At 39.9% G+C, this 26,178-nt stretch overlaps 1 protein-coding gene across 3 annotated transcripts in view; it reads right to left on the reverse strand.

The window, feature by feature from the left end:
* The window catches only part of spg11 (SPG11 vesicle trafficking associated, spatacsin), a 96,600-nt gene that overhangs the window by 57,982 nt on the left and 12,440 nt on the right, over positions 1–26,178 (reverse strand). For all 3 annotated transcript variants that reach the window (XM_079810167.1, XM_079810166.1, XM_079810165.1), the window contains exons 8-16: positions 24,774–24,906; positions 19,990–20,145; positions 19,741–19,913; positions 9,373–9,549; positions 7,001–7,072; positions 6,768–6,895; positions 4,677–4,852; positions 1,076–1,277; positions 521–730 (exon numbers count right to left, since the gene is read on the reverse strand). In XM_079810167.1, coding sequence (XP_079666293.1) covers positions 521–730; positions 1,076–1,277; positions 4,677–4,852; positions 6,768–6,895; positions 7,001–7,072; positions 9,373–9,549; positions 19,741–19,913; positions 19,990–20,145; positions 24,774–24,906 — 1,427 coding nt within the window. The remainder of the gene's footprint in view (positions 1–520; positions 731–1,075; positions 1,278–4,676; positions 4,853–6,767; positions 6,896–7,000; positions 7,073–9,372; positions 9,550–19,740; positions 19,914–19,989; positions 20,146–24,773; positions 24,907–26,178) is intronic.

Below are 26,178 nucleotides of genomic sequence, written 5' to 3' on the forward strand. Positions count from 1 at the left end.
CTGTGGCCGGTTCTTCACTGGTCCTTCATGACCCTGTGGCCGGTTCTCCACTGGTCCTTCATGACCCTGTGGCCGGTTCTCCACTGGTCCTCCATGACCCTGTGGCCGGTTCTCCACTGGTCCTCCATGACCCTGTGGCCGGTTCTCCACTGGTCCTTCATGACCCTGTGGCCGGTTCTCCACTGGTCCTTCATGACCCTGTGGCCGGTTCTCCACTGGTCCTTCATGACCCTGTGGCCGGTTCTCCACTGGTCCTCCATGACCCTGTGGCCGGTTCTCCACTGAGCACTTTTGATAGAGACTGACCACTGCAGTTTTGGAGATGCTCTGACCCGTCACAATCTGGCCCTTGTCAAACTCGCTCAAATCCTTACGCTTGCCAATTTCTCCTGCTTCTAACACATCAAAATGTTCACTTGCTGCCTAATAAATCACACCCACTAACAGGTGTATTGACTATTTACTTCACCTGTGAGTAGTCATAATGTTTTGCCTGATCGGTGTATTATCTATGACTCACCTGAAGTGCTCCAGGTAGCAGTAGAGCAGGTACTGCAGGCTGTTCTCCAGACAGTGGAGGATGAAGCGCTGGTGAAACTCTTGACCTTGGGACGCCTGGAACTGTGGGACGGGAGGGTCGTTCCCATGATGCATCACTCCTCCAGCTTGACCCAGTCGCCACAGCAGCTGCTCAAAGTCCTCCATCTCCGCCTGCACAAACAGCCCCTGTCTGAACACACACCGCAAGATGTTGGACTAACATTAGTTCTGTTGGTGGGTTTGTGTCTGGGAACGTGGACATGTGGACATCATTCAATGCACAACAAGTTTTGTATGCATTGCAACTTATCTCTTCAATGCACAACGAGTTTTGTATGCATTGCATTGCAAAAGCACTAATTTCTTCAATGCACAACAAGTTTTGTATGCATTGCAACTTATCTCTTCAATGCACAACAAGTTTTGTATGCATTGCATTGCAAAAGCACAAATTTCTTCAATGAACAACGAGTTTTAATGCAATGCAAACGCACTAATCTCTTCAATGCACAGTGAATTTTGTTTGCATTCTGACCGGGCGAGCAGGTCCAGGACTCGATTGCGCAGGTATTCTGCGCAGCGGCTGCTGCTGTTGATGATGTGCGGTGTGAGCGCTGGCCAGCAGGGGGCAGTGGCGCTCTCTCCGGCCGAACCGCTGACCCATGCCCTGACCCGGACAGAATCGTGCAGTGAGGTGAGATACGACCACAAAACAGCAGCGTCCCACGAACCCTGAGCTGAAACAACACAAGCATTTCTTCAACTTAAACCATCACCAAAAAAGACTTCGAAAGAAATAAAAGGTCCTAAAAAGCTTTTTATTGGTCTTTAAGTAAAGCGTTATGCAAAATATCAATGATTATTTATTGCTTCTGATTTTGAGGTGAAATAACACCTGGAAAAGGTTTTTGATCTTACTAGAATATAAGCTTGATTAAATATAAAATAGTCAAATTTTGTGAATAAAAGCTCAACAAATTACATAAAACTTCATCTTTATGTTTGTTGGAAATTATTTTTAACTTCAAAATTTTTTATTTTTAAAGCTACACTGTGTGATATTTTCCCCCATCTAGTGGTGAAAAGGTATATGACCATCCAATGAATATTAGTTTCTGTTCCTCTCAATTTCGATTTCGTTTTAACTCCTACGGTGGCCGATTTAGTCCAAGATTAACATGGCTTCCAGTTCGACCTCGTCCACATTCGACACGGTGCCATCGAGTGTTAAAACGCCAAAGGCGAAGCTTGAATTTACGGGTATGTCCCTCTTTGGCTAATGTACTTTCCAGATGGAGGGGCAACATGGCGACCCGCATTCAAACCCTCACCCGTATGTATTTACAATGGCATATTATAAACTTACGAGAATACTTTATTACTTGAAAGAAGTAAATATACATTAATGAGCACATATATTTTTGAAAGAACTACGTGTTTTTAGCTAAGAATGAACTAAAAAAGTTACACAGTTTAGATTTAACTTCCACATTATTACTGTTTGTCTTTACAGTGAAAAACAGGCTGCAGATGTTTAAACAGATGTGAAAAAGAAGAACGAATCACAGTTCAGTATGCAAATACACACATGGAAGAGGACCAATCGCAATCTTCAAGTTTAAATTCGGGATTCATGATATATCGGTCACCATATCGGTATCGGCCGATATATGTTCATTTTTAATGTTGGGATCGGCCTGATAAGAAATTTTGGTCGATATATTAAAAGGCGATAAAATTAATGAATAAATATATTATAAATATATAATAAATACAAATTGTTTAAAAAATTGGATTTAGATTTATCGGCCAATATATCTGCTATCGGCTTTCGAATATAAAGAATTATCGGTATCGGCCAAAAATGTCATATCGGTGCATCCCTATAAAAAGGATCTCAAAATTATATAAAATCAAAAATTTGGATTTAGATTTATCGGCCAATATATCGGTTATCGGCTTTCAAATATAAAGAATTATCGGTATCGGCGAAAATTGTCATATTGGTGCATCCCTATAAAAAGGATCTCAAGATTATATAAAATAAAAAATTATATAAAAATTAGGATTTAGATTTATCGGCCAATATATCGGTTACCTGCTTTCAAATATTAAAGAGCACCTATCATGGCATTTAAAATGTTCCAAATATTGTTTTAGAAGTCCCCAACAACAGTTTTGCATGCATGCAATGATAAAAAAGACTTTAGTTTTCTTATAATATGCATTTATTTTTACCTGTTTTGACAGCGATTCTCAAATCTTTCCTTTAGTGATTCACTTTTCAAAACCCCGCCTTTACGTGACGCTAATCTACGCTGATTGGTCCGATGACCCAGTCAGTTGTGATTGGTATAGTCTGTGCAGATATTCTCGGAAACGGAACGCCCATCAAAGTCTTATAATGACAGTAATTTGTTAATATGTGTCAGGAGTTATGAATATGAAAACCGCGTCGGTACTGTTTGATTGTAATATGAGCCTCAGCTGATCTCATTCATAAAAAAACTCCTCTATTCTCCTCACGAAGACTCGCGACAAATCAACATCCCTCAGGGCTTTTAGTTCAAAAGTGTGCAGATGAGGAGACATATTGATAGATTCTCATATGTCTGTGTCAAATTTCTAAACAGAGGAGTATTTTTTATTCAATACTTCCTCAAAATGGGCAGAAATAGCCTAATCATGAGCGATTGAGTCTCTTATGTGTTGTTTTCAATTCATACTGGCAGCCGGAGGGCGCTCTGTGCACATGTAGTCCATATATGGTACAGACAGACGAAGAAGAACCATGTGCCATAATAAAAGTCCATAATAAAAGCTTCATGAGATCGCGAAACATACATTTGACGACTAATAATAAACACTCAATCGCGGCGATGTATGGTTTGTCTTCAAGCCACTTAGTCTTCAAATGCTCATCCTTGGGCAGATGAAAAAAGTTTGCTTTTGAGTCGCACTTCAGAACACAGCGTCTCGTCTCCATGATGTTTTCTAGTTTTCACTGGCGTCTTGGAGCAATAAGTGGGCGTATCGTATTCAAATAACTTGACAAGTTGACGTCATCTAGTCAGAGAAAAAGCTTCAGTCTTCTAACGATTCTTAAAAATGACTCCGAGTCGACTCTTACTTTTGAAAGAAAATAACTATATATACGGTGCACTGTCATATTTCAAACTATCACAGGATGTTTTTGTTCACTTAGATCTATGTTACACACTACATGAAAGGTAAATTTCAAAATTCCATGATAGGTGCTCTTTAAGAATTAGAATTGGCTAATTTCGATACCAATATTTGTCACTTGCTCTCTTATTTGAACTTATGCCATTAAAATAGATTCGTTTTGTGTCATGTCTTAAATGAGCAAATATCTAAAGGTATACTAAGGTATACTAGAAAGTTTATTGTTGCTTCATCAAATATTTTTTATTGACAAGGATTGGATCCATTTAACATTCAACAGGCCAACATAAATAATACAACAGAAGAAAGATGCATATTAGGGATTCACCGATATGAAAACTTTGCCCGATACCAATGATTCTTTATATTTGAAAGCCGATAGCCGATAAATCTCAATTTTTATATAATTTTTGAGGGCCTGATTACAACAACAAAAGTCTCATCATTGAAGCCATGTCCCAAACACACAATTATGATGTTCTCATTATAATTTTATGAAGATACGACAGACTTTTACTATATTTTCCTATTTTGAAGTGATGCCAATCATATTTCAAGCAATTCAAACCCATCATGGTGAACAGTGCACATCTGAAGTTGCTTGTCTTTTGTTGCTTTATTAACATTAAAAACGCAGCAGGAATATTAGGCTGCTGTCACTTTAAGAGCTGCACGAATACAATACACTGATACACACGCATTCTATTTCTCAAATGTTTACGTTCATTTAAGACATAACCAACTATGTTTACAAGGATACTCACCAAGACGGGCATTTTGATGCAATTTTGTGTGTGAAAGAGAACAACTTTTAATTAATTCAATTTGAATAAACCATCTGTCTTTTTCATGATATAGTTGATATGCAGATGGTGTTCGGCTGATAAATTTTCTTTACTTTATTTTAACTGCGTAATGATTATAAAAGCAGTCGGACGGGTTTAACTCACTGGACGTCTGCAGTCGGGACAGCAGGATGGCGTTCTGTGTGTCTCTGTCCCAGTATCTGACCCAGTCCAGACGCACAGGATCCAGTACAGACCCGGAAGACGACGCCTCTGGTTCCTGCAGGATCTCTTCCAGAAGTCTCCTGCTGTCGGGGTCGGACCGGGTCATCTGCAGAACCCTGGACAGAAGATACAGCGTTACAGTTTAAAAAGCTTCATTTGCTATATGCAAAGCTTATTTCTCGAGGTGAAATATGACCTGGACACATTTTTGATTGGCTTGTGAATAAAAGCTTGAGAAATTAACTCTTAATGTTTGTTGGGAATTAATTCCAACCGGCCCTTTAAATTCTTTAATTCTTTCTCACTCTTTGTTAAGAAAACGCAACATTTGGTTAAATAGATGTAGGAAAGATAAACAACTGGACCAATCGTAATCCAGTATGCAATCTCAGGATGATGTCATTTAACAAAACAAAAAAGAAAGAGTGAAAAAAAACTAGACTCCTAAAAAAAAGAATCGAATTTCCAATCCGCAAAGTGTAATTTATTATTTCTTGATTTGATTTTGAGGTAATATGACCTGGACGACAAGTTCTTGACAGGTTTGTGAGTTTAGCAGAATAAAAGCGTGACAAATTAATCAATTTAAAATTAATCAAATTAATCTTTTTTCTTTACAAAATTCTCCCTTTTTCTTTCTACAGCAGATGATTTAATGGGTGTATGAAAGGAGAGCGAATCACAATTGAGTATGCAAATACAGACATGAAAGAGGACCAATCACAATGCAGTATGCAACATGATGATGTCATCACTTCAGATTTCAAATGTATACAATTTAAACAAACAAACAACAACAAAAAACAGACAGAATTAGAATTAAAGGAGTAAATTGTCATGAAAATAATGGGAAAAATGTTTAAATTGCTATGCGCAAAATGTAATTGATTATTTCTTGATTTGATTTTGAGGTGAAATATGACCTGGACGACAAGTTCTTGACAGGTTTGTGATTTTACCAGAATAAAAGTTTGGCAAATTAAAACTGTGTTTGTTTGGTAATTAATTTTAATCTGCCCAAGTTTTAATTCTTTTTTTCCCTTTACAAAATTCTCACTTTTTCTTTTTACATTGTAAAACAGGCAGCAGATGGTTTAATAGGTGTAAGAGAGGAGAACGAATCACAATTGAGTATGCAAATACACACATGAAAGAGGACCAATTGCAATCCAGCAATATTATGATGTCATCGCTGTCAGATTTTAAAATGCAGAACATTTTAACAAAACCAAAACGGACAGAATGAGGACTTCGGGAGTAAATTGTCATGGAAATAATACAAAAACAGTTAATGGTAACACTTTAGGATGGGAGCATATTCACTATAAACTCTTTTTTTAATTTACTGTTTATTAATATTTAGAAAGGTAGTTGTTAAGTTTATGTATTGGATTATTAAGGGATGTAGAATATGCAGAATAAGGCATTAATATGTGCTTTATAAGTACTAATAAACAGCCAATATCCTAGTATGCATGCTAAAAAGCAACTAGTTAATAGTGAGAATTGGACCCTAAAATAAAGTGTTACCAATGGTCGTAATAAAAGCTTAATTTGCTAGCATAAAGACATCTAATTCATGGCATGCTGTGTAAATCAGAGCTATCAGAGCGTTACCAATTTGTCTGTTTAAACAGGGAACAATCTAAGATAACGTCTGTAAATTATGGAGTGCCACAAGGATCTGTGTTAGGCCCTCTGTTATTCTCAATATATATGCTGCCACTTGGTAATATTATAAGAAAACATGAAATTAGTTTCCACTGTTATGCCGATGATACTCAGTTATATATTTCAGCACGACCAGATGAAATCTCTAAATTATCCAAGCTAACAGAGTGTGTTAAAGATATAAAATATTGGATGAATTGAATTAAATGAAGCACTAATTGAGCTCAAGTTTAGCTTGCTACTTTGCCTTTTTCTGTGTCGCCCTCTTTTGAACATCATTTCCTGTGTTATTGTATCAATAAAAGAGTCAAACGGGCCAGAAACAACATTTGAAAAAGAAAACGAGAGAGAAAGACTCGCCTGCTGGTGTCCAGCCGGGTGGAGCACCTCGTGGCAGGAGTGGAGCACAAGCTCTCGACCGTCTGAATGAACTCCACCTGCTCAAACTCTTCACGCGAGAGGTGATTCTGCTTCTGCAGCTCCTCAACCTGAGAATGACAAATGAGACAATACATATTTGACAAATGAGAGTCTAGTAAAACTGAGTGATAAATCCTCCAAATAAAACTCGCCCATTTTTGGTTTATGCTCACCATGAAGGCCCTTAGATCCCGATCGGCAGTGAAGACGCAGATGCTGTGAAGCTGCTCCTTCACATTAAAGCCCTAAAAACACAGACAGTCAGTCCTGATTTATATTAGACTGTGTAAAATCTAAGTCTGGGGTCAGTAAGATATACATTTTTTAGATGTATAACTTCCTTCGCATTCTGTAACAAATCCTTCCCTTGCGGGTCAAAATGACACGAAGCCCTAAAAAGCTTATATCATTTAATTTTTATAATATTCTTTCTATTTGTTTATACAATTTTTTTTATTATTTATTTTATTTACCTTTAAATTACAAGATTTTATCAATAAATAATAATTATTAAAGCACATTTTTGACAATCTTTCAACTTAAATTCAAAATAATACATGCAATAACCAGCTCAAAATATCTCACATTGGGTCATTTTGGGTGTCTTTGCTGACCTCGTGGAAAAATAGTAATATAACATGATATTTCATGACTCTTGCCACAAGATGGCCTTATAGCTCTATATGGAGCAAATGAGCTGTTCCGCTGGGTCCTAAAGTCAGTGATTTAATGGTTTATCACTTTCAACCAATAGGGGGCGCAGTTACGAAATTGATGTGGTGTGGTCAGAGTGAGGTGACAATGAAACATGCAAAGCTTAGTGTCAATATGCAAAAGCATTGCAGAGATAAAGCCTCAAGAGTCATTTTGGCATCATGCCTCAACTTTGTTGCTGTGAACGAAAACGTTTTCGTCCATTGACACGAAAATCATACATTTTTGTTGCCACGATCTGAAGATGATACGCTTCGTTTTTGGCGAAAATCGGACAAACGGTCTAGGGCGAGTTCGAAAAAGTAGGTTTTTAAAGAAAAACAAAATGGCGGACAGGAAGTTCGGCCAAATATTATAATAGGCTAATTTAATCAAAAGTTAAGCTTTTTTGGAAATTTTGTTATAATTTTTGACCACAAGGTGGCGCTGCTCCGAAACTGAGTACCATCATTGCATTGGTACTATAGACACATACAGTGTTTCATTAACGATTCGCCAAGACGTTCGTAAAATATAGAATTTTTTTCAAAAAATTCAAAATGGTCGACGCCCAAATGGCCGATAGTTTTGTGATTTTTGGCCAAAGTGTTCAGAAGTTATAAGCAAACATTTTAATTGTTCATATCTCTTGACCACTAGGTGGCACTGTGCAGGTAGCCTCATGTAATGGTTGTCATAACACACACCAAGTTCAGAATACTATAAAGCATCGCGGAGATATAGCCTCACGTCCATTTTGGCAGACACTTTGACGAATTTGTTGATGCGTTATTCAAGAACGGTTTGACTACTCAACTTGAATTCCATAACTTTTGTTGCCACGATCTGAAGATACGATCGATTTTGGTGAAAATCGGACAAACGGTCTAGGGCGAGTTTGAAAAAGTAGGTTTTTAAAGAAAAACTAAATGGCGGACAGGAAGTTCGGCCAAATATGGCAAACTTGGTATCTATGTTCTTGGCATGACCCAAGGAATGTATTAAGACCAGATTCATTATAATAGGCTCATTTGAATCAAAAGTTATAAGCATTTTTTGGAAATTTTGTTATGATTTTTGACCACATGGTGGCGCTGTCCCGAAACTTTAAGTACCTTCAATGCATTGGTGCCAAAGACACATACAGTGTTTCGTTAACGATTCGCCAAGGCATTCGCAAAATATGGAATTAAAAAAAAAAATTCAAATTGGTCGACGCCCAAAGGGGCCGATAGTTTCGTGATTTTTGGCCAAAGTGTTCAGAAGTTATAAGCAGAAATATCTCCTGACCACTATGTGGGACTGTGCTGAAACTGTGTAGGCAGCCTCATGTCATGGTTGTCATAACACACACCAAGTTTGGTCAGAATACACTAAAGTGTTGCAGAGATATAGCCTCATGTCCATTTTGGACACTTTGTCGGACACTTTGTTGAATTTGTTCATGCATTATTCGAAAACGTTTTGACGAATCAATTAGAATTCCATAACGTTTAGTCTGCATGGTCTGAAGATGATGTGGTTAAGTTTTCGTGAAAATCGGAGCAACGGCCTAGGAGGAGTTCGAAAAAGTATTTTTTTCTGAAAATTCAAAATGGCGTAAAATGTTTGTTTCTATCACTTACGGTTCAAAAGTTATAAAAATAAAGGTGAGTGCACCTAGGCACTAGAGGGATTGAATTAGAGACTCCAAAATTGGTGTAAATAATGTTGGGTCAGTCCACTATCATTGCGCCAAATTTCATAGCTTTCTTTAAGAGACTTCTTTCACAAAAATTTGACAATCGTAGCGACCCAAACCTTTGAGCAGCAGTTTTCAGTATTTGAGCTGTGTTCGATCAGGTGTGTGTACCATGTTAGTCAGCAGAGCTTTAGCCTGCGGCAGATCTCTGTGAGTGAGACAGGTGAAGGTGCGTCTCAACCCCGTCTTCCTGATGTCCTCCAGACTGCATCCAACAGAGCCGCGTCTGCGCAGAACAGCCTGCGCGTGTGGGATCCGTCCGCTCAATACAGCGCGCTGCACAACATCCTGAAACACACAAGCAACAACACTAGCTCTGGTCCTTCAATCTGACTGGCTGAGAGCCTTGAGCCATACGATATTCTGATATCACACAGAAACCGTTTCACAATTAGTGTCACTGCGCTTGTTTCTGCCGGATCTAAACTGGCAGCATTTCCCACAGCAAGCGTCAATGGGGGAGGAGCAAACCCACTATAATTGTACAAGTACCACTGTTGTTGTGTCAGATTGTAGTCGTTTAGACCTCAAATATAACCATTTAAAAGCTTTCGGAAGACATTTTCGGAGATGTTTAAAAACGCGTACTTCAGTTCAATGTATAAAAAATTGCTAACGACACGTTAAAAACATGCTAAAAATGTGCTAAAACATGCTAATTCATGCGAACGTATTAAAACATGCTAACAAAATGCTAATTCATGCTAGCAGCAATGTTAAAACAGGCTAGAAAATATGATAAATAATGCTAAAAATGTGTTAATTTAATGCTAGCAATGCACTAAATAATGCTAGCAAAATGCTAAATCAAGCCAGCAACATGTTAATTTAATGCTAACTTGTTAAAACATGTTAGCAAAATGCTAATTCATGCTAGGAAAAATGCTAAAGCAGGCTAGCAAACATCATAAATAAGGCTAACAATGTGCTAATTAATGCTAGCAATGCGTTAAATCATGCTAGCAAACATGCTAATTCATGCAAACAGTATGTTAAAACAGGCTAGAAAACATGAAAAAATGCGAACAATGTGTTAATTAATGCTAGCAATGTGCTAAATAATGCCAGCAAATCATGCAAATTAACAAAAAAAAATTAAATCAAGCCAACATGTTAATTCATGATAACGTGTTAAAAAATGTTAGCAAAATGCTAATTTATGCTAGCAGAATGCTAAAGCAGGCTAGCAAACATGATAAATAATGTTAACAATGTGCTAATTTATGATAATGCGCTAAAACATTTAAAATCAAGCCACCAACATACTAATTCACACTAACTTGTTAAAACATGTTAACAACATGATAATTAATGCTAGCAGCATGACAAAGCAGGCTAGCAAACATCATAAATAATGATAACAATGTGCTAATTTATTAGATTAGATTAGATTAGATTCAACTTTATTGTCATTACACAAGTACAAGTACAAGGCAACGAAATGCAGTTTAGGTCTAACCAGAAGTGCAATAGCAGCAAGTGCAGGATATACAACGTTTGCATAAGTGCAGGACATGGATATGTACTGAGTATATATAAATATGTCTATAAATAGAGAGATGGTTATTACTATAAACAGAATTTACAGGTGAATATGTACAGTGAATAATATACAGATGGTTAATACTATAAACAGAATTTACAGGTGGATATGTACTATGAATATAATATAATATACAGATGGCTATTACTATAAACAGAATTTTACAGATAGAGGTATACAATGATATGTTAGGCTAAAATTAGGAATATGGCAGTGGATTAAGGTAGTGCAATAAATTATGGACAGAAGCTATCCGAAAAAAAGTGTAAAAGTGCAGTGGAAGTGATTGCATATTACAGTTAGAAGTACGGTGCAAAATACAAATGTAAACAGTAGGTACTGTAAATAACAGTCGGCAGTGCAAATGAGCATAATCCAGTTACGGTGTGGTAGTGCAAAATGAATAAGTAAACAGTTGTTACTGTAATAAAGAGTCGGTAGTGCAAATAACAAAGTGAAGGTGGATGTGAGGTAGGAGAGTTATCAGTATATGAGGGGAGTGGATCAGCGGGGGTTTGAGTTCAATAAAGAGACAGCTCTGGGGAAAAAACTGTTCTTAAGTCTGCTGGTCCTGGTCCGGTGGATCCTGAAACGCCTTCCGGAGGGCAGGAGAGAAAACAGTCTGTGGGCTGGGTGAGAGGAGTCCTTGAGGATGCTGCGAGCTCGATGCAGACAGCGTTTCCTCTGGATGTGCTCGATGGCAGGCAGTGGAGTCCCTGTGATGCGCTGGGCAGTTTTCACCACCCGCTGCAGTGCCTTGCGCTCCGCAACAGAGCAGCTCCCATACCATACTGCGACACAGTTGGTCAGGATGCTTTCTATTGCGCAGCGATAGAAGTTCACCAGGATAGCCGAGGAGAGCTGATTCTTCCTCAGTGTCCTCAGGAAGAAGAGGCGCTGGTGAGCCTTCTTGACCAGGCTGGAGGTGTTGGTCGTCCACGACATGTCCGCTGAGATGTGGATCCCCAGGAACTTGAAACTGGAGACACGTTCAACAGCCATTCCATTGATGTGGATGGTGTCGTGTGTGCCTCTTGACTCCTTCCTGAAGTCCACGATGAGCTCCTTCGTTTTGGTGGTGTTGAGGAGCAGGTTATTTTCGGTGCACCATGTGGCCAGGTGCTGGATCTCCTCCCTGTAGGCAGTCTCATCGTTGTTGCTGATGAGCCCAATCACCGTTGTGTCGTCCGCAAACTTGACGATAGAATTAGATCCATACACAGGCTTGCAGTCGGAGGTGAAGAGGGAGTAGAGAAACGGACTTAGCACACAGCCCTGTGGTACACCAGTGTTGAGTGTGATGGATGTGGAGCAGGTGGATCCTGAACGAACATTCTGGGGTCTGTCAGTTAGGAAGTCCAAAATCCAGTTGCACATTGAGGTATTGATGCCCAGGTCTCCAAGTTTGGCTATTAACTTGGTTGGGATGACAGTGTTGAATGCTGAGCTGAAGTCAACAAACAGCATGCGTGCATAAGTGTTCTTATTGTCCAGGTGAGTGAGCACAGAGTGCAGTGCCATGGAAACGGCATCCTCTGTGCTCCTATTGCTGCGGTAGGCAAACTGGTGTGAGTCCAATGTGGATGGTAGAGAGTCTTTTAGGTGTTCCAGGACCAGCCGCTCAAAGCACTTCATGACGATGGGTGTGAGTGCTACAGGGCGGTAGTCGTTAGGGCACCTCGGGTTAGAGTGTTTTGGCACTGGCACAATGGACGTGCGTTTGAAGCATGAAGGTACAGCTGCTTGGGCAAGAGACAGGTTGAAAATGTCTGTAAAAACCTCAGCGAGCTGCTCCGCACATGCCCTGAGAACACGACCAGGGATGTTGTCTGGTCCAGCAGCCTTGTGCGCGCTGATCCGGCTCAGTGACTTGCAGACATCTGTGGAGGAGAGTGTGATTGGTGGGTCAGCTGAGGGTTTGAGCTTGGTGGCAGTTTCTCTGTTGTCTCTTTCAAAGCGAGCATAAAAGTGATTTAGCTCGTTCAGGAAGTTGACATCAGTGGCTGCGGGGGTGGAGTGGGTGGGTTTGTAGTCACTGATGGCCTGGATGCCCTGCCACATGCGTCGAGGGTCAGAGTTGGAAAAGTGACCCTCTATCTTTAGCTTGTAGCAGTGCTTGGCCTTTTTGATGCCCCTCTTCAGGTTAGCTCTGGATGCGCTGTAGGCTTGTGCATCTCCTGATCTGAAGGCAGTATTGCGTGACTTCAGCAGGAGTCGCACTTCCCTGTTCATCCATGGCTTCTGATTTGGGTATGTGGTGATCTGTTTCTGGGTTGTAACACTGTCAATGGTGGTATTGATATGATCCAATACAGAGGAGGTGTAGGAGTCAATGTCCGTGTGAGCGCCACTGGTGGCTTGAGAAGCAAACACACTCCAGTCTGTGTGTAGAAACCTTTCCTGGAGTGTGGAGTCAACCCCCGCAGGCCACACCTTGATGGTCTTTACTGATGGCTTCACACGGTTGATGAGGGGTGAATATTTGGGGATGAGGAACAAAGAGAGGTGATCTGACTGTCCCAGGTGGGGGAGGGGTGTCGCAACGTAAGCACCAGCCATGTTTGTGTAAACATGGTCTAAGGTTTTGTTTCCTCTGGTGTGGCAGGAAACATGCTGGTGAAACTTGGGTAGCACTGACTTTAAGTTTGAATGATTAAAGTCACCTGCAACAATAAAAGCAGCTTCCGGGTGATCAGTCTGTTGTTTACTGATGGCTGCATGAAGTTCTTTCATAGCAAGCTTGGCATCAGCATCCGGGGGAATATAGGCTGCAGTTATAATGGTGGAAGTGAACTCTCGCGGCAGATAAAACGGTCTACATTTAACCATGAGAAACTCGAGGTTAGCTGAACAATGACTCCCAACAATAGCAGAGTTTGTGCACCAGGCTTTGTTAATGTAAATGCACAATCCACCACCTCTGGTCTTACCGGAGCCATCTAATGTTCTATCCGCCCGGAGCGTGTGGCATCCCGCTAGCTCAATAGCGGTGTCCGGTATTCCGCCGTTTAGCCAGGTTTCCGTGAAGATTAGGACGTTACAGTTCAAAAGTTTCTTACTGTGTGTGATGCTGAGTCGAATCTCCTCCATTTTGTTCACTAGCGACCGTACATTGGCAAGGAAAATACTGGGTAAAGAGAGCCGATGTGGGGTAAGCTTTAGCTTTAGCCTTAGCTTAGCTCTCAGACCACCGCGTATTCCCCGCCTTTGTTTACGATCTCGGCGCCGCCTGCGAGCACTTCCGCCCGGCCGGGCAGAGTGCATAGCCTCGGGTGTTCTAGCGATCTCAGGAAGGAGTCGAAGATTGTCCATAAAACTGTCGGAAATTCGCAAACCAATATCCAAAATCTCACCACGGGTGTACGATGTTAAGGCACAACTATTCTGAACGAACAGACCCGAGATGAGCAGGAAAAATACCGCAAAATTGCAGAATCTGGAGAGACCCAGAGCCTCGCGAACTACTCGCGCCGCCATCTTGGATACATTATGCTAGCAATGTGCTAATTTATGCTAGCAAACATGCTAATTCATGCTAACAATGTGCTAAAACATGCTAGCAACATGTTAAATCAAGTCAGTAACATGCTAATGCATGCTAACAGAATGCTAAAACAGGCTAGAAAACATGATAAATAATGCTAACAATGTGTAAATTCATGCTTGCAATTAATGCTAAATCATGCTAACAACATGCAAATTCATGTTAAAAATTTGATAAAAAATATTAGTAAAATGTTAAATCAAGCCAACAACCTGCTGATTCATGCTAACGTGTTAAAACATGTTAGCAACATGACAATGAATGATATCAGCATGATAAAACAGGTTAACAAACATAAATAATGCTAAAATGTGCTAATTTATGCTATCAATGCGTTAAATCATGCTAGCAAACATGCTAATTCAAGCTAACAATGTACTAAAACCTGCTAACAACATGTTAAATCAAGCCAGCAACATGCTAAATAATGCTAACATGTTAAAACATGTTAGCAAACATGATAAATAATGTTAACAATGTGTTAATTTATGCTAAAACATTCTAAATCAAGCCACCAACATGCTAATTCACGCTAACGTGTTTAAACATGTTATCAAAATGCTAATTCATGTTAACAGCAATGTTAAAGCAGGCTAGCAAACGTGATAAATAATGTTAGCAATGCGCTAAATCATGCTAGCAACATGTTAATTAATTCCAGCAGCATTTTAAAACAGGCTAGCCAAATGCTAAAACATAACAGCTATTTAGAAATGTGTTTAGCCGTTTTCGCAGATGCTGTTCAGCGCTCATGCACGCCGAAAACAGCTTTATCTCGACCAGTCCTTCAGGAATTTTCCGCTGGCTCTAACGAGCGATCTTTGGCTTTATTAATCGATTACTTGATCCCGAGCAAACGGATTTGGCTAAGGGCAAAAGTTAAGTTTCATAACTTTATATTTTTATGAATTGCTTGCTTGTTTATTTCCCACAGTACAAACTTCTTATACTTTTATACTGGCAATTATGGTTCAGTAAATAATATTATATATAAACAGGGCTCTCAAGTTTTGAACTGAGTTAAGGGTGAGATTTTGGCGACGGTGGGGACGAGGTTCTGATCTGAAAAATTTGTATAAATAAATAAATAATAATATTTTTTTATATAATTCAACATTTCTCTGTGTGTGTGTGTGTGTGTGTGTGTATGTATGTGTGTGTGTGTGCATAGAGAAATGCAAGAATTAATACTATTTCAAAGATGTCAGGGAAGAGGCAAATTAATAATCCATAATAATTTGGAATATATATACACACATATATAAATATATATATATATATATATATATACACACACATATATACAGGGAGTGCAGAATTATTAGGCACGTTGATTTTCTGATCATATTTTTTTTCCAGGCACATTTGACCAATTCCAAACCACAGTAATCCTAATAACTACTATTGATTTAGTATTTAATAATGTATAAGTGATATATAATTGTTCATGAAGGCTGGAAATGAAAATCACCTTATATTCAGGTGTGCAGAATTATTAGGCATGTTTTCTTTTACAGATAAATTGAGCCAAAAAAGAGATTTAACTCAGACTGAAAAGTCAAAAAGTATTAAATGCCCATGAGAAGGATGCAATACTAATGCAATACTAGACATTGCAGTTAAGGCGAGACCATTGGACAGTGAAATGCTCGTTGGGTCAGCAGGATCTGACAAAAACAGGTGGTGAAGAAAATACACCTGTTAACTGCAAAAGAATGAAGAATTAAGGTGAAGAATTAAGGGTGAAACCATCAGGAACCCTTTAGTCTCCAGCGCCACCATTTCCCAGAGCTGAACCTACCTGGAGTCTCCAGAAGTGCAGGTGTCAGGATCTCAGAGACTTCAGTTAGGTAAAGAATCCTAAAAAATGACCCCCACTAGATAAGAATCACAAGCTGAAGTGTTGTAAAATACATGAAGAAGGTTTTTTTATAGGCTTTATGGACAGATAGGTTGAGAATGACTCTTGAAGGACCAGCACCACATCCTCTAGTACCACTGTTTGAAGAATTCATCTTCCAGAGTCTGGCAGTACGTTTTGGGAGTTCATTTTAGTCCATCCTGAAGTCCGTTTTGCAGAGATGGATAGCTTCATAGCTTATGATTCTTATCTAGTGGGGGTCATTTTTTAGGATTCTTTACCTAACTGAAGTCTCTGAGATCCTGACACCTGCACTTCTGGAGACTCCAGGTAGGTTCAGCTCTGGGAAATGGTGGCGCTGGAGACTAAAGGGTTCCTGATGGTTTCACCCTTAATTCTTCACCTTAATTCTTCATTCTTTTGCAGTTAACAGGTGTATTTTCTTCACCACCTGTTTTTGTCAGATCCTGCTGACCCAACGAGCATTTCACTGTCCAATGGTCATGCCTTAACTGCAATGTCTAGTATTGCATTAGCATTGCATCCTTCTCATGGGCATTTAATACTTTTTGACTTTTCATTCTGAGTTAAATCTCTTTTTTGGCTCAATTTATCTGTAAAAGAAAACATGCCTAATAATTCTGCACACCTGAATATAAGGTGATTTTCATTTCCAGCCTTCATGAACAATTATATATCACTTATACATTATTAAATACTAAATCAATAGTAGTTATTAGGATTACTGTGGTTTGGAATTGGTCAAATATGCCTGAAAAAAAATATGATCAGAAAATCAACGTGCCTAATAATTCTGCACTCCCTTTATATATATATAATTTCATTTATTTTTTAATTTTTTCAGAATTTACTGTGTTGTAAATATAATTTATTCTGAAGCAATAGTCTCACCAGTGTTCAATCAGCTTTGAGATATCTTTGATATAATCTGCATATCTTTTATGAAGGGCATTTTCCCATAATCTTATTAAATAAAGGCTATGCTTCAGCTTTCATTTTATATTCTTAAATTTGATCTATAAATTAAATTAGAATAAGGCACTGTAGGGCTGTTGCCAATCAAATGAAATCATTTACACTGAAAAATGTTATGAGATTGTTTTAAAGGTCCCGTTTTTCGTGTTTTTTTGAAGCTTTGATTGTGTTTACAGTGTGCAATATAACATGTGTTCATGTTTCGCGTGTAAAAAAACACAGTATTTTTCACACAATTTACTGATCTGTGTACCGCTGTTTTCACTGTCCTCAAAACGGCTTGAAAGATTTCCCTGTTCTATGAAGTCCCTCCTTCAGAAACACGTAACGAGTTCTGATTGTGCCAGCGGTTCCCGTGTTGTGATTGGACAGCAGCTTAGCGCACGCAGAGCGCACGTTACCGGAAAGGTCACGCCTCTCACCATAACGGGGATGCATGCGCTCAATGATCTCTAAGTACAGCGTCCCTGGGAAAGCCAAACAAAGGTGATTTGACTCCGGGATGAAAATAACAGCGTCTCGACAACATGGCGACAAACAAACTATACAAACGCAACCGAACGCAACACTTCCTCTTATCCACGCGGGAGCAACAAGACCACGCCCCCTTTTTCGCATACTCTTGTGGGCGGAGGTTAGTCGACAAACTGCTCTACTGACGTCATTAAAGCAGGAAGTACAGGATGTAGTCCAAACCGGCCGTTCGCTGTAGGCTTTGAAAGGGAACTTCTGTTAAATAAAATATCTCGCTTGTCATTGAACTTTGAGCTTTATAATTTTACAGGTATTATAAATGCTCTAACAGCAACATTACACACTAACTAAAGTTTGAAAAATGGGATCACGAAGAACAGGACCTTTAAATATTTTTGAATATACAGATAAGAAATGTTGGAAAGAAAACATTAAACTAAACCACCAGTAGGTGGCAGAATGTAAACGTTGTTGTTGCGGGAATATCAAAATCTTACCCGGATACAGCAATGCTATTTTCTGATTGGCTGTTCGGTAGCTGTATTTTTTATTTGATTGGCTGGTGCGTGGCATGGCCTTCTGAACTCTATGTGGAACTCACTTGATTCCTCCTAATAGCGGCGCAACTTGGTGGGCATTATCCTGGACATTTCTCTGCGTGAGAAATACAAGGTGTGGCGTGTGAACGTGTTGAAATGCGTGTGTCTCACGTCCAATGCGTGAGACTTGAGAGCCCTGTATAAATAGCATGCCGTGTTTGGTATTGAGAAAGGGTCTGTAAGTGATTTTGGCCAGTGAAAGTTACATTGTTACACCAATGGAGGGCAGTAAAGACTGAATAACTTCCTGAAAAGGATGCGGGTGCTTTGGACCATAGATATCCATTAAAAGGCTAGATGTCTCGTCCGCACTGCTGCCAATGGAGGTCGACGTCCGCACCTGGCGGCCATCTTGTCACAGTCAGCTCGCTCACTCGTAACATTGTGTTTTAATGGTGCGTGTACTTTTTAAATCACCATAACTTGCTCAATTTTGTACAGATTTTCAAACTGTTTGGTTTGTTCTAAACGTCAGAGATGAAGTTATGACACTGCATACTTATGAAAAATTATTCATAATTTGTTCAAGCATCCATAATTATAGCCACGTTAATAACGTTTGTAAGAAACCAAACCATTTGTAAATCCGTCAAGATTTCAGCGAGATAAGAGTATTTGTGTTCAGATCACTCACCGTACATCAAGATGGCCGCCAGAAAGCTAGCCTGTGACAAGATGGCCGCCAGAAAGCTTGCCTGTGACAAAATGGTCGCCAGAAAGCTTGCCTGTGACAAGATGGCCGCCAGAAAGTTTGCCTGTGACAAGATGGCCACCAGAAAGCTTGCCTGTGACAAGATGGCCGCCAGAAAGCTTGCATGTGACAAGATGGTCGCCAGAAAGCTTGCCTGTGACAAGATGGTTGCCAGAAAGCTTGCCTGTGACAAGATGGCCGCCAGAAAGATTGCCTGTGACAAGATGGCCGCCAGAAAGCTTGCCTTTGACAAGATGGCCACCAGAAAGCTTGCCTGTGACAAGATGATCGCCAGAAAGCTTGCCTGTGACAAGATGATCGCCAGAAAGCTTGCCTGTGACAAGATGGCCGCCAGAAAGCTTGCCTGTGACAAGATGGCCACCAGAAAGCTTGCCTTTGACAAGATGGCCACCAGAAAGCTTGCCTGTGACAAGATGGCCACCAGAAAGCTTGCCTGTGACAAGATGGCCGCCAGAAAGCTTGCATGTGACAAGATGGCCGCCAGAAAGCTTGCCTGTGACAAGATGGCAGCCAGAAAGCTTGCCTGTGACAAGATGGCAGCCAGAAAGCTTGCATGTGACAAGATGGCCACCAGAAAGCTTGCATGTGAAAAGATGGCCGCCAGAAAGCTTGCCTGTGACAAGATGGCAGCCAGAAAGCTTGCATGTGACAAGATGGACGCCGCTGATAACGTTAGAGACTCCGCCGTAAGACATCTAGCCTTTATTATGGATATCTATGCTTTGGACCGCAAGGTTTTCGTTGACTGACCTCATCTGACAGCGACTGCCACTCCTGGTCAGTTCCAGCGATGGACACTGGAGTGTGAGGACACACTAATGCTTCACCTCCATCTGTCCAGGGGAACTTCTTCATGAACCCACGCAGATCAGAGATGTAGCCGTCTAAAATCTGCACACACTCCTGCAGGTTGACGTCGAGCTCTACACACAACACAGCATGTCAGCTTCAGTTTCACATCACAGAGTGAGTGTGTGTGTGTGTGTGTGTGTGCTTTACCCGGTGCGCTGGTGAGGAGGACTCTGGTTTGCGTGTTGAGGAAGGCTAGCGTGATGCTCAGTAGCTGTTCACAGAACTGCTGACTCTGGGCTTCTGTGTGTGTGTCCCGTATGGCAGAACGCAGCAGATCCAGCGCTGGACACAGAGCCTGAACGTCTGAAACACACACACACACTAGCGGTCAGACGTGTGGAGTTATTACCTCCTAGAGCTTTAAAGGATTAATTCACTTTTAAATAAACTTTTGCTGATCATTTACTCACCCCCATGTCATCCAAGATGTCCATGTCTTTCTTTCTGCAGTCGAAAATAAATGAAGGTTTTGGATGAAAACATTCCAGGGTTTTTCTCCATATAATGGACTTCAATGGGCTCCAAACGGTTCAAGGTCCAAATGACAGTTTCAGTGCCGCTTCAAAGGGCTTTAAACGACACCAGATGATGAATAAGGGTCTTATCTAGACAAACCATCAGTTTCTGAGAGAAACCCAGCAGTATTTATGCTATTATTTTACCTCTTATCAGAGGAACGTGATCATCTCTGAGCTCAGCCATAACTTCCGGCAAGTAAGGTCAAATACGATCGTGGTCATAGATATATCGATAGTAGATGCCTCATTCTACTGATCCGTGCAGTCGCTAATAAGGCATCTACGTATACATCTATGACCACGATCTAATTTGACCTCACTTAGCGGAAGTTATGGCGGAGCTCAGAGATGATCACGTTCGTCTGTTAAGAGGTAAAATAATATAAATACTGCTGGGTTTCTCTCAGAAACTGATGGTTTGGCTAGATAAGACCCTTATTCATCGTCTGGTGTCGTGTAAAGCTGCACTGAAACTGTCATTTGGACCTTGAACCGTTTGGAGCCCATTGAAGTCCATTATATGGAGAAAAACCCTGGACTGTTTTCATCCAAAACCTTAATTTCTTTTCGACTGCAGAAAGAAAGACATGGACATCTTGGATGACATGGGGGTGAGGAAATGATCAGCAAAAGTTTATTTAAAAGTGAACTAATCCTTTAAAGCTACAACCATCAAACTCAGCCCTTAAGACGCTTCTGACTCGAGTTGCTGCGACTTTACAAACTGATCCGACTTACGAGTATTTAAGCTTCACCCACTACGTATTTATCACTGGCAAAGCCTAGCAACTAGCTTAGAACATGCTAGCAACATTGCTAATACACAACAATCGCTAACAATGTGTGAAAACGTGTTAACAAGCTAAATCATATTAGCAACATGCTAATTCACATCAATCGCTAACAATGTGTAAAAACATGTTAACAACAAGCTAAATCATATTAGCAACAAATGGTAAATCCTTAAAGCTAACAACATGCAAGCAAAACATGCTTATTCAGGCTAGCAAACATGTAAAAAAGTGTTAATGTGCTAAAAAATTCTAGCAACACACTAATTCATGCTAACGTGATAAAACAGGCTAGCAAAACATGCCAATTGATGCTAGCAATGCGTTAACAATGTGATAAAATATGCTAACAAAATGCTAATTCATGCTTATGTGTTAAAACATGCTAACAACATGCTAATTTATGTTAACAGCTTTGTTAAAATAGGCTAGCAATATGCTAATTCATGTTAACAATGTGCAAAAACATGTTAGCAAACATGTAAATTAAGCCAGCAACATGCTAGCAATGTGTTAAAAAATGCTAAAAACATGTTAATTCATGTTAGCAATATGTGTTAAAATGAGCTAGAAACATGCTAATTAATGTTAACTGTGCTAAATCATGTTATCAACATGCTAATCCATGCTTGCAGTGTACTAAAACAGGCTAGCAACATGATAATTAATGCTAGCAAATATGGATAATTCATGTTAACAATGTGCTAATAATATTAATTCCTACTGTTTTAAAACAGGCTAGCAACATTTTGTTAGCATTATTTAACACATTGTTAGCATGAATTAGCAAAACATATTAACAATATGTTAAGCATGCTACCAAAATGCTAATTCATGCATATGTGTTAAAACATGCTAGCAACATACACATTTATGTTAACAGCTTTGTTAACATGTTAGCAAGATGTTAAATAATGTTAACAACGTGTAAAAACATGCTAGAAAAATTCTAATTGATACTAACAATGTTCTAAACCATGTTAACAAAAAATGCCAATTCATGCTAGCAGTTAAATAATGCTTGCAATAAGCTAATTTATACAAACAGCTTGTTAAAACATGCTAATTCATGCTAGCAGTTAAATAATGCTTGCAATAAGCTAATTTATACAAACAGCTTGTTAAAACATGCTAGCAACATGCTAATTCATGCTAGCAAAATACTACAACATGCTAATTCATGTTTGCAATGCGTTAAAACATGGTAGCAAAATGCCAAATAATGCTAGCAAATTGTTAAACATATTAATTCATGCTAGCATCATGCTACAACATGCTAATTCATGTTTGTAATGCGTTAAAACATGCTAGCAAAATGCTAAATAATGCTACCAACTTGTTAAAACATTAATTCATGCTAGCGTCATGCTACAACATGCTAATTCATGTTAGCAATGCATTAAAAAATGCTAGCAACATGCTAAATAATGCTAGCAACTTGTTAAAACATTAATTCAAGCTACAACATGCTAATTCACGCTGGCAACGTCTTTCTCTTTCCACTCCACTAAATTTAAAGCTTATAAAACGTTCAAACTTTCATACAGCTTTCAAGCCAACATCAGTTTGTCCCAACTTTACTTTCTAGTTTACTGAATTTTCAGCATCATTACTCTAGCGTCACATGATCCTTCAGAAATCATGCCAATATTATAAATAATAATATAATAGATATATTTTGAATATATCGGTTGCAAGGTTTTCTTTTGCTCTTTTGTGATTGAAACGTGACCTGGACATATTTCATATTTCATGAGAGTCAACCACTGAGGTCATGAGCTAAAGGAGAGGCACATTAGAGACTCTCCAGCTTCACATTAGCGTGGTTCCTCCTGCCCTTCACTAACCCGGCAGATCTAAGAGGAGACTTCTTAAAGGGTTAGTTCACCCAAAAATGTAAATTCTGTCATTAATTCCTCACCCTCATGTGGTTGGACACCCGTCAGACCTCCGTTCATCTTCAGACACAAATGAAGATATTTTAGTGTAAAGCTGATGCTGAGAAAGGCTTCAGATAGGCCTCCATTGGCATTCAGTACATTTACACTCACAAGACCCATAAAAGGCACTAAAAACGTCGTTACAAAGTCCATCTCACCACAGTGACTCTACAATAATCTTACGATGCGACGACAATAGTTTTTGTGCGCAAAAAAAAATCAAAATAACGCCTTTATCCAACTTGTTCTTGTCTTCCGTGTGTGTCTCCACGACGCATGCGCGAGAATATGACGCAGATCCGGCGTTCGGGAATCCATGAAATGCACACTTTAGGTAGCCTGGATGCCAGCCGAATTTAGCCCCGCACACAAAATGTTTTGCTCGGGCAATTCGGTCTGGACTCGCTCCATAGAGGAGGAATTATGCCCGAACAGAAACTGTTCGGACCAATGAAATTGTCAGGGCGGGCTTTAGACGATGATGGACAGATGATCAACAGTAACGTAATCATCACGTCATCGAAGGCTCTTGGGTTGAATTTGCTCTTATCCTAAACGGAGAACTTGTTCTTATATGCGTTCACCTTTACTATTTCTCTCAGAAACGATGATCGTGTTGGTAAGTACTCTGTGTATCCTTAAATTATTTTATTACTGCCAAAGATCGTTTACACTCATCTTTTTCTTATAACGTTACTTAATCCAGCGTGCGTGCAGACAGGGTTTCCAAGTGTTTTTGCAATGTCGCGCACAATTGCTACTCAAAACTATAGCCCAAAACTATAACTTTCCGGGGGGTTCTCCGGAAAAAAATGGCGTTTGGTTGGCAAAATATGTTATTTTGGCAAGGTTGCCTGCTAAAATTCGCATTCCTGGGTTTATATAATCACATAATTGGGGTCGCTTCAACCCGCGGACATGGAGAAAAACACGGACTTGGCAACACAGTGCAGTTGAGTTCTGTTGACATTTGACAACTAACGTTACGCGTCGCTCCGTTGCTCTGATTGGTTGTGGGTCTATCCAATTGAGGTCTTTCCTGGCTCGGTTGAAACACGCCCCATAATCAAAGCTCAATGGAGCGGTACCAGACTCATATTCTGACTAGAATTGAGTATGGCCACGCCAGGCTAGGATTTTGGTCCATTTTGAGAACTACGCCGAGACCTAAAGCACGATCAATGTAGAATTCAACAGCTGAGACACGCGCGTCTTCCTCTGCTCGTAAACAAATCTCTTCTGGGTCAAGTGTCCGAACGCCGGATCTGCTCATATTCTCACGCATGCGTCGTGGAGACACACACGGAAGACAAGAACAAGCTGGATAAAGGTGTTATTTTGATTTTTTTTTGCGCACAAAAACTATTGTCGTCGCATTGTAAGATTATTGTAGAGTCACTGTGGTGAGATGGACTTTGTAACGACGTTTTTAGTGCCTTTTATGGGTCTTGTGAGTGTAAATGTACTGAATGCCAATGGAGGCCTATCTGAAGCCTTTCTCAGCATCAGCTTTACACTAAAATATCTTCATTTGTGTCTGAAGATGAACGGAGGTCTGACGGGTGTCCAACCACATGAGGGTGAGGAATTAATGACAGAATTTACATTTTTGGGTGAACTAACCCTTTAAGAGCACTTAATAGAGCAGCGGGTGGAGAAGCTCATTAAAGCGGGGGTCTTACTCCTCAGCTGTGATTGGGTGGAGGCGGCCGGCGTCTGATCGGGCAGAACAAACCCAGACACGGGGCTCAGGATGTTCTCCTTACTCTTCAGGAAGAAATCAACCGTATCCAGCTGATGGTTCTTGAGGCCGGCCTGAAATGAACATCAGATTCTCTCATATTCATATAGAGAAACAGACATTTCACATACAATACAGCCAAAGTTTGAGTTGAGGTTGAGTGAACCATTATTGAGGGGTTTTAGGCACTTAAAGGGTTAGTTCACACAAAAATGTAAATTCTGTCATTAATTCCTCACCCTCATGTGGTTGGACACCCGTCAGACCTCCGTTCATCTTCAGACACAAATGAAGATATTTTAGTGTAAAGCTGATGCTGAGAAAGGCTTCAGATAGGCCTCCATTGGCATTCAGTACATTTTCACTCACAAGACCCATAAAAGGCACTAAAAACATCGTTACAAAGTCCATCTCACCACAGTGACTCTACAATAATCTTACGATGCGACGACAATAGTTTTTGTGCGCAAAAAAAAAATCTAAATAACGCCTTTATCCAGCTTGTTCTTGTCTTCCGTGTGTGTCTCCACGACGCATGCGCGAGAATATGACGCAGATCCGGCGTTCGGACACATGACCCAGAAGAGATTTGTTTACGAGCAGAGGAAGACGCGCGTGTCTCAGCTGTTGGATTCTACACTGATCGTGCTTTAGGTCTCGGCGTAGTTCTCAAAATGGGGCTAAAGTGGCATTTCATGGATTCCCGAGCGCCGGATCTGCTCATATTCTCACGCATGCGTCGTGGAGACACACGCGGAAGACAAGAACAAGCTGGATAAAGGCGTTATTTTGATTTTTTTTTGCGCGCAAAAACTATTGTCGTCGCATCGTAAGATTATTGTAGAGTCTCTGTGGTGAGATGGACTTTGTAATGATGTTTTTAGTGCCTTTTATGGGTCTTGTGAGTGTAAATGTACTGAATGCCAATGGAGGCCTATCTGAAGCCTTTCTCAGCATCAGCTTTACACTAAAATATCTTCATTTGTGTCTGAAGATGAACGGAGGTCTGACGGGTGTCCAACCACATGAGGGTGAGGAATTAATGACAGAATTTACATTTTTGGGTGAACTAACCCTTTAAACCACAAAAAACAACACAACAAGCAGCCTCAAGTTCTCTTTTTTTCTTATCAGTGCCAAAGAGACTCTAATAACTCGTTTTTTATCATTCAGGCAAGTGTTATGCATCATTTTAATCTGTTAAGTTTCAATTTTTTTGTGTACAGTCACAATAAAAACAAATTGATGTGCTTTTTGCAAAATAAAGACGTTTTGAGACGCGTTTGAGCAGTAATCCTGGATTTATTCTCCTCATGGAAAGCTGTTCATTTATGAAAGCAAAGGAC

Source organism: Gobio gobio (assembly GCF_949357685.1).
Source record: "Gobio gobio genome assembly, chromosome: 25".
NCBI lineage: Eukaryota > Metazoa > Chordata > Actinopteri > Cypriniformes > Gobionidae > Gobio > Gobio gobio.